Source organism: Fukomys damarensis, unplaced genomic scaffold, assembly GCF_012274545.1.
Source record: "Fukomys damarensis isolate Sample0158 unplaced genomic scaffold, DMR_v1.0_HiC HiC_scaffold_22, whole genome shotgun sequence".
Taxonomy (NCBI): domain Eukaryota; kingdom Metazoa; phylum Chordata; class Mammalia; order Rodentia; family Bathyergidae; genus Fukomys; species Fukomys damarensis.
The window spans coordinates 846,623-855,883 of NW_022900934.1; the positions used below are offsets into that span (position 1 = coordinate 846,623).

At 61.3% G+C, this 9,261-nt stretch overlaps 1 protein-coding gene across 1 annotated transcript in view; it reads left to right on the top strand.

Annotated features, from left to right (window-relative positions):
* Nucleotides 1-8,679, top strand: part of Chrna4 (cholinergic receptor nicotinic alpha 4 subunit) — a gene marked incomplete at its 5' end in the record, with an annotated part of 14,698 nt that extends 6,019 nt beyond the window's left edge. Inside the window, 3 exons of the mRNA XM_010638268.2 lie at nucleotides 1,987-2,312; nucleotides 2,365-3,395; nucleotides 6,480-8,679. Coding sequence (XP_010636570.1) covers nucleotides 1,987-2,312; nucleotides 2,365-3,395; nucleotides 6,480-6,605 — 1,483 coding nt within the window. The remainder of the gene's footprint in view (nucleotides 1-1,986; nucleotides 2,313-2,364; nucleotides 3,396-6,479) is intronic.
* Between the last annotated feature and the right edge of the window lie 582 nt (nucleotides 8,680-9,261).

The following is a 9,261-nucleotide window of genomic DNA, read 5'->3' on the forward strand; positions in this document are numbered from 1 at the left end:
GGCCGCGGGGTGGGGGCTGCGCCCACAGACCACACCCCGCGGCCCCAGGAACCTGCACATCTGCTCTGCCAGGCCACTGCAGCCTATCTGGCCTCTTGTAGAATGTCTGCTAAGTGCAGGACTAGACTTTAATTTTTTCCCAAAGGGGTAAAGCTTTGATTTTTGGAGAGATGGAGATGGGAGAAAGATGCAAAGTGAGCCCAGCTCCACACTGGCTGAAGTGTGCGGGAGATCCGCCCCCACGCTGCCCGGAGGGAACCTCCGCTTCGGCACAGAGCCGGCCTGGACCGGGAGCCTCATTGGGATGCGTGTGCAGAGCTGCCAGGCAGTGTATCTCGCGAGAGGAGCCAGTTGTGGGGCCGGGTGGGGGCTGTGCAGTGGAGAGCTTGGCTGGGGCTCCGGGGCCTGGAGGGTGCTGCCCAGCAGCCCGAGCATCCCCAGGCGTCCCTGGTGGCCGCCTCTGCCTCGTGACTGTCGGGACTGACGGCGCTGGTTGGGGCAGGGTCAGCTGGGCCCCTCCTCTGGAGGACCTTAAGAGGCCCTGGCTTTTGAGCTGAGCCTTGGGGACAGAGGCAGGGGAAGGGACGCACAGAGGGTCCAGGGGCTCAGGGCCATGTCTCACTCTGCGGTGATGGCGCTGTCAATGGAGAAGTTAATCAGGCCTCAGAGTGTGCACAAAATGCTTCCCATCAGCATTTTGGATTGGGGTGGCAGCCCAGGTTGGACTGGGTACTCGGGGTGGGGCCTGGACACTTAAGACCGGGTGCTTCCACGTCGGGGTATGAAAGTGTGGAGGAAAGTGGGCTTGTAAGAACAGGCCAGGGTTTTGTGGGAGCTGCAGGTGGGGGTCCCTGAGTCCCCACAGTGGGCAAGTTGAGGCACATACATCACTGGGAAGCCCGGGGTCCAGGACTGGAAGCTCTGCCTACCAGGAGGAGGGGCCTGAGAGACAACAGCCCCTCGCCCTGTTGCCCATCCCAGTCTGGGGACAGGATGCTGATTGGATGAGGCCACAGGCCAGACAGCTCCTGTGTGTGCCAGGCCTGTGTCACCCCCAGCCACAGTGCCATCCTTACTTCTGGGGCTGCAGCATCCTCACCTGTCCTGCAGGGCCATGGCCTCTGCATCCTGGAGGGGAGAGCACACTTCCAGGGGAACTGAGTGCTGCTCTGCATCTGGGCACCAAGGAGGGACAGACAGTCCCGCTGGGGGCAGTGGGCCTCTCCATCCACCTGGTCCATGGCAGAGCCTGGAGGTACCTGAGAAGCTCTCCTGTGTGGTGTTCAGGGCCCTTTGCCCTCTGTCCCAGGAAGGGTCAGTGGGGCAGCTGCTCAGCCCTTGTTGCCACCTTACGAGGCAGTGGTGCACTGGGCTGTGGGTCACAGCCCTGCTGAGCTGGGTGCCCTGCTCCTGGGCCCAGAGGGAGTCCCTGGCCCTTGCTGGTGGATACATGCACCCTGTGAGTAGGACACAGCCCGTCCTGTGTGACCTCCATGCTGCCCCAGTGGTGCGAGGCAGGGGCTGGCTGCCAGCAGCAGAACCGAGGTGGACCTGGCCCCTGGTGCCGTGACCCAATTGTCCTCCCCCAGAAGGGTATGCTGGGTGGAGTTCCCGTGGTGTCTGGGGTGCCTCAGATGGCAAAGGCATGGGCATCTAAGCACCCTTCAGAGGTACATGTCTGTGGGAACATCAGGAGCCCTGGAGGCAGGAGCCAGAGTCTGGGCCCAGACCCCTGCCCCAAGGGGCAGCAGCTGTCACCAGCAGGAGTGACAGCGTGGTGGCAGGTGTCCTCTGAACCACATGCATCTGAACTCAGGTGGTAAACTGAGGCTCCCAGGGCCACGCGCCCCACCCACAGAACCCTGAGACTGGTGGCGTCACCACGGAGGCCTTTGCCTCTCTTGGTGGGATGTAGGCTGTGCAGTGCATGGGAGGTGCCGGGTGCGGGTGCGGGACCCACCTTGCTCTCTCCTTCTCCCTGTGCAGTGCGGATGGGGACTTCGCCGTCACCCACCTCACCAAGGCCCACCTGTTCCACGACGGGCGGGTGCAGTGGGCGCCCCCGGCCATCTACAAGAGCTCCTGCAGTATCGATGTCACCTTCTTCCCCTTCGACCAGCAGAACTGCACCATGAAGTTCGGCTCCTGGACCTACGACAAGGCCAAGATCGACCTGGTGAGCATGCACAGCCGTGTGGATCAGCTGGACTTCTGGGAGAGTGGCGAGTGGGTCATCGTGGACGCCGTGGGCACCTACAACACGCGGAAGTACGAGTGCTGCGCCGAGATCTACCCCGACATCACCTACGCCTTCGTCATCCGGCGCCTGCCGCTCTTCTACACCATCAACCTCAGTCCCGTGCCTCGTCATCCGGCGCCTGCCGCTCTTCTACACCATCAACCTCATCGTCCCGTGCCTGCTCATCTCCTGCCTCACCGTGCTGGTCTTCTACCTGCCCTCCGACTGCGGCGAGAAGATCACGCTGTGCATCTCGGTGCTGCTGTCGCTCACCGTCTTCCTGCTGCTCATCACCGAGATCATCCCGTCCACCTCGCTGGTCATCCCGCTCATCGGCGAGTACCTGCTCTTCACCATGATCTTCGTCACGCTGTCCATCGTCATCACGGTCTTCGTGCTGAACGTGCACCACCGCTCGCCGCACACACACACCATGCCCGCCTGGGTGCGCAGGGTTTTCCTGGACATCGTGCCACGCCTGCTCCTCATGAAGCGGCCATCTGTGGTCAAGGACAACTGCCGGCGGCTCATCGAGTCCATGCACAAGATGGCCAGCACCCCACGCTTCTGGCCCGAGCCCGAGGGGGAGCCCAGTGTCCTGAGTGGCGCCCACAGTCGGGGCCCCTCTCCCACCCCATCCTTCTGCGTCCCCGCAGAGGCACCTGTGGAGCCCCAGCCTTCCTGCAAGTCGCCCTCTGGCCAGGCGCCCACCCTGCAGCCCACCGGGTCTGAGAAGGCCAGCCCCTGCCCCTCACCCAATGGCCCTGGGGCCCCGGGGCTCCCCAAAATGAGGTCCCTGAGTGTCCAGCACATGTCCAGTCCCCACAAAACAACGAAGGGCAGTGTCCGGTGCCGATCTCGAAGTGTCCAGTACTGCAGCCCCCAGGACGGTGCTGCATTCCTGGCTGATGGCCAGGTGGCTGGCTCCCCAGCCTCGCTGAAGGCCCACTCTGCTGAGCTGCCCCCAGACCAGCCCTCTTCCTGCAAGTGCACATGCAAGAAGGAGCCACCCCTGGTGTCCCCAGTCACTGTGCTCAAGGCCCACAGCACCAAAGTTCCACCCCGGCACCTGCCCCTGTCACCAGCCCTGACCCGGGCAGTGGAGGGCGTCCAGTACATCGCCGATCACTTGAAGGCAGAAGACTCAGATTTCTCGGTGAGTCCCGGCCCGTGGCTGTTTGGGAGGAGTTCCGGCTCAAGACCTAGATGAGCAGATGCCCTCTGTCTCTAGCTGATGACCGGACCTGGCTGTTCATCTCTGGGGTACACAGTGTGGCTTTTGCCTGGCAGCCCCTATGGGTTCCTGAGCCAATCTGAGGATAAACAGGACAGTGGCCCAGAGTAGCTGGTGGAAAGCAGTGGACCAAGATATGGTCCCTTTGGGTGTTGGGAGTTGCATGCCCTGGTTGTGGCGGGGTGAGAGTGGCCACCAGCTCCAGCATTCGGCACACACTGGGTAACCCTGTGGTCCTTGGGCCATTGCTGACCATTGAGATCTCCTGCCAGCCTTGACTGGGTGATGGGTCAGGGCCCACATGTGCTTCCCCTAAATGCAGATGTTCCTGGCTCTTGCAAACCTGCTGGGGGTCTCCCGCTTGGGCTGGGCTAGGTGCCGGGGCCTGGGACAGGGGAATGGGGCTGAGAGAGGCCAAGGTGGGGCTGGCCAATCCCTGAGGCTTCCCAGAGGCAAAGGTTGGAGTTTGAACGCATACACACTTGGCCAAGCCAGGAAGAAAAATTGCAGAGTCACGGGGCCCAGAGCAAGGCCCTTGGGGACCCGGGGACCCCAGAGAGCAGTTCCTGGCCAGGGACCTCATTCTGACTTGCTCTTCACACTCAGTATGAGTCCCTCTGGCCCCGAGATGCCCGACCTGAGTCAGGTGTCCAGCTGACGCCCCACAGGCACTGGGCCCGGTTCACCCCCTGCCTGGGGTTTAATCCCACTTTGCTTCTGTGATTTTTGCTTGCCTTTCACATGTGGGGGTCTCCAGGCTGGGGTGTTGGCTCAGATAAGGCGGGGACTCGGGGCCTTGTGGGGCTGCAGGGCTGCTGGCTGCTTCTCTGGCTCTGCCTGTTGGGGTGCAGGTGGTGGCAGACTCGGAGGCCCTGGCAGAGCATAGGCCAGCCAGGGTGGGGAGCGCAGCTCCCCCTTGGCCTGGGGCCTCGGTCACCTCAGCTGGACCCACGCGGACTCACCACGGTCCTTCGCCTTGACCGTGCCTGGCCTGGGACCTGCCACAGTCCCTGCTGCTTCAGTCCTTCCCAGAACCCCCTCTTCTTGCCAGCTGCCCCTCCCCACCCACGGCTCCCACCTGGCCTCGGCTCCCAGCTGTCAGACGTCTGCCTCCTGGAGCCGAATGAGAGCCCAAAAGAAGGGGGGCTTGTGCCCACACTCTTGGGGTAGGCCGTGGCCCCTCCATCAACCCTCTGGGTCCCAAGAAGCTGTGAACCTATTCTGGAGGTCTCTTGAAGCCCTGGGCTGCTCAAACCCCCTAGAGAGACACTGCACGTGAGTGGCTGCTGAGAACCACCGCTGGTCAGAAGTTTAATCACAATCTGCAGGAGGCTGGCTTATGGAGCGGGAGCTGGCAGGCCCCTCTGTGCTGATCTGCTGTGACGCTGACCTGGTTCTGGTTCTGGGGTGCAAGCTGGTGGAGGGCACTGGGTACTGGGCAGCAGGAAGGCAGGCTCTGGTCTGCTGCCTGGTTCCTCTCAGGATGGGCTGAGCGCTGGGTGCAAGGGAAGAGTTCAAGGCAGTCGGAGAAGGAGCAACAGGAGTCCTGGGAGCGTTTTACTTAGAAACGACCCTGTTTGCTCTGAGCACTCTGTAAGCAAACAGTCATTTAGGTTTGGTTTAGAACCATCAGAATGCCTGCATTGCTTTGAAAAATCAGGGCAAGTGCCACCAAACTGGAAAGCTGACCTCTGCGACATCCCAGGCCTGCCAGCCACACGTTGCTCTGCTGGCCTGAGCTGATGCCTGCTGCCTCCTCTTCCAGCCACTCCTGCCCACCAGTGTGCTGACCCCTGACTCCTGCCCGGGGTCTGTCTGGAAGACAGCTCCAGCCAAGCCCAGAGGCTGTCCTGGGCCCTTCCGGACAGCTGACTCCCACATAGGACAGGCAGCCAAGGAGGGGCCTGGCAGCAGCGTCAGGGGCAGCAGAGCAAGGCCAGGGAGAGGGGTCTCCCAGGGACTTGCTAGCCGCAGGCCTCCCCCAGATCTTCGGCGCCCCCTGGGAAGTAGCTGCCCTACATCAGCTCCAGGCAGAGGCAGAGCCCAGGCTGGGTCTGCTCTCACAGAGCTGAGTGTAGGCCACTCCTGCTGTTGCTTGTGCCTCTGTATTCTGTGTGCCATTAGACGGTTGGGGCACTTTGGGTACATCTGCTCCCACTATCCACCTTCCGTCCTGGCCACTGCGCCATTGCCATGGAGTGGTCCTTCGGCAGCCTGCTCGGTCCAGACCTGCTCCAGCTCCTGCCTGTGAGCTGCCAGCCCACTGTGAGCGGTGGGCTGTCAGGCCAGGGCCCTGGCTCTTGGGCCCTCACTTGCCATGGAGGCTTCTCCTTGAGAATTGGCACGTTACCCAGCGTGCCCCTCACCTGCTCCCTTATCAGCCCGGGCTAGCGGGCATCAGCTCTCTGGACCCCACTTTGAATATCTGTGCAACAGGAGGTGGACTTGGCCTCCAGGGATCTCCCCCAGCTTTTGCAAACTGAGAACAAATTTCACCAGGCAGCCATGCAGCCCTCCCAAGCATACTGGTTTCTGCTTCCTTTGTGCTCAGGAAGCCTGCCAGGTAGATGAGGTCAGCTGGGGACATAGTGTGAGCCCCCAGTCTCCTGCTGGGTGCCAGGGAGCTCTGCTTCATTTGAATCCAGGGATCCCACACACGAGTGCCTCATGTGCAGCTCGAAATACCCGGCTGTTCCTCACAGTGCTGCCCTGCGTGGGCCCTGCTGCAGCTCTGTGCCGGGAGCCGGCTTCTCCGATGTCAGTTTTTTCACATGCGTAGCTGTTTTGATGTGCTCCCTCCCCACTCATCAGGTGTGTGCTCAGCTGTGTGTGGAGGTGTGGCTTAGGGCGTGTGCTGGGGTATGAGCTCAAGGCGTGTTCGGGTGTGCGCAAGCGTGTACCTGGTGGGAAACTGAGTATCTCCCAGTTGAAGCACCAGGTTCTGGAAGGTTCTCTGGTTGCCTGTGAGGCCAGGAGCTGGAAGTAACCCGGTGTCTGTGTCTGCAGGTAAAGGAGGACTGGAAGTACGTGGCCATGGTCATCGACCGCATCTTCCTCTGGATGTTCATCATTGTCTGCCTGCTGGGCACTGTGGGCCTGTTTCTGCCACCCTGGCTGGCTGGCATGATCTAAGGATGGAGCTGGTGGCCTGGACACCTGCAGGATGCAGCGGGGCTGCTTGTCCCTGCCCCCCAGCTCTGTGGGGCCATGCCACTTGCCATTTGTCCCGTCTTCATGCCTGCTGTGAGACAGCCTTGGGAAAGGACACTGCCTCTGAGGGAGCTGGAGTTCCGGTGCTGCTTCTGCTCGTGCAGTGGCCAGGGAGGGGCAGCCGGCTGGAGGGGCTAGCACACTCACTTCGGCCACAACGCAGGGTCGTGGCAAAGCCCCATTAAAGTTTCGCTGGAGCAGATGAGTGTTGCTGTCTTCCTGTGGACAGCATATATTGCCTGAACCTCGCAGATGCCCCAGTGGCTGTCCTGTCACAGGGCATGAGGCTTTATCCCCTTTCTGCCCTTGTTTCCATGGGGTCCAGCAGCTCAAGCACCCCATCCAACCTCCCAGTGAGAGCAACCCCCACCCCCCAGTCTCACCACTTTGCTCCTTGGGCTGAAGGAGCCTAGAGTAGGTGCTGTGTGGACAGCCCTGCTCAGAGGGGCACAGATGCAGGCAGGGCAGGCGTCCAGGGCCCTGGGGGTCTGTGGTGAGCGTTTCCCAGAGGCCCAGTGACTCCAGGCCCCTGAGGACACTGGTGTTTTGGGGTTTTCCCTGCCAGGAAGGCCCCAAACAGGGTCCGGGCCCTCTGGGCTCTTCTCTGACACCTTCACTGTTCAGAGCCCAGGAGTCCCTTGGGGTTTGGCCAGCTGCAGGCAGGATTTCCTGTGGCTGTTGCTGTGGTTAGGCCATGGGCAGAGGGGCAGAAGGAGCTGCTTTATGGGTTGGGGACCCCTGGGGCTTCCAGACAGGCTGGGGCCCTCTGACTTGTCCTCCAGGGGCCTCAGACCAAGGAGGGGCCTTACCCCACCACCTGGCTTGTCCAGAGGTGTGAGGGCTGAGGTGGTGCCCCCACAAGGCAGCCCCAGGTGGCCCCTAGAGCCTGGTGGGCACTGAGTCAGCACCTGTTGCTCCTGCCTCTCAGACCCTGGCCTGGAGGCCAGGGTGGGAGGAGCCTTCCTGTGCAGTGGCCCAGCCCCTTCCCCACACTGACCGGAATAGCCAAGGAGACCTTGCTTCCTTGGCTATCTCCTCCCTGCACCTGGAGCTGAAGTCTTGCCTGGAGCTGGTGGTATCTGGGAGAACTGGAGAGAAACTGCATGAGTCTGGGGCTGATGCACATCACGCACTGGTCAATGCAGCAGCCACCACCAGAGGTTGCTGGTCCCACCTGGCCAGCAATGCCAGGATGGGGGCCACCAAGGGCTAACGTCACCCGTACTCTCCCATCTCCGAGCGCTGGGTTGCTGGCCACCCACAGGGTCCCTGTGGAGAGCAGGTCCTGAGTGTGAGGCCCAGGAGGTTCTCATGCCCGCAGTGGGAGGCAGAGGCCTAAGTGCCAGGTCCTGGGGGTCCCCAGGCACTGAGGGCCCCTCCTGCTGAGCAGGGTCCGCACTGGTGCCAGCCCTCAGCAGAGTCCCCAGGATATCGCCAGAGACCCCGGCTAGGTAAGTTCACGCAGCTGGGGGCTGGGGCAGCCCCTGTGAGGATGGAGGATCCAGCTGCCAGATGTGTGGGCAGCTGTGGATCCCTGGACAGGGCCGCTGTGGATGTTTTTTCTGGGTCAGGAGAAGTGAGTAGCCAGGATACTCCTGCCGGGCATTGCTCCTGCTGCCCAGACTCCGGAGAGGAAGTAAAGCAGCTGCATCCCCACACCCAGCTTCCCACATTTGCCTCCAGTGCTGACGTGTAAAACTGTGTGATGCAATGCCTTTGGGCCAGAGAGTTTAAGAAAGAGGACAGCCCTGACCCCGGCCTTCCAGGGCACGGGCGCCACTCCTCAGTACTCTTACACTCTCCTCAGCTCGACCCCTGAACCTGCACCACGGACACAGGATGATGGCTCTGTGGAACCTGTGGGTGTGACTTTTCTCGGTCTGGGGACGTCGATGTCCTTCTGTGTCGTGTGCTTCTGTAGTTCATTGCTGTGTTGTACTTTGGTTTTCAGTTGCTGCGCAGTGTTGTGTCTGAATAAACTGGTCAGCGTGTGTTTACCCGCAGGCTTTGCTTCCAGTCATGTCAGTATGGATCAAGGTGCTGTATGTGTGTCTGTCTCTGTGTACAACACGTTCCCATTTTTCTAGTGTCTAATCACATCTCTGTATTTTCTGCATATTTTAATGTTTTGACATCGCAGGGGCCTTTCAGACCTGTGACTGCCTCTTCCAGAGCAGGCTGATCCCCGGGGGTACAGGCTTGCCTGGAGCCCACTGCCGCAGGCAGGCTCACCAAGGGCTGTGCCTCCACCTCGTTCCAAAATCGCATCCTGGCCGATGTTTCCCTGCCTTCAGCCACGAGGACCTTACCCCGCCACTAGAGATCGCCTACATCCCTCAAAGCCTGCTGCAGGGTCCATACTGGTCATCCACACAGAGTTCTCTGTCTTGCCTAGCCTCTGAGGGCCTCCTGACGAGGCTGGTGCTCCCCTGTGGCCCTGCCTACTACGACGTGCTGCTTCTCCTGCGAACGGCAATCTTCCTTCAGTGACGTGGGCCTTTGAGAGCTCTGTCACTCTCCCTGATAAACCAAGACCCAAGCACCCAGGCTACAGCCAATCCTGCAGGGGTGGCTTGTC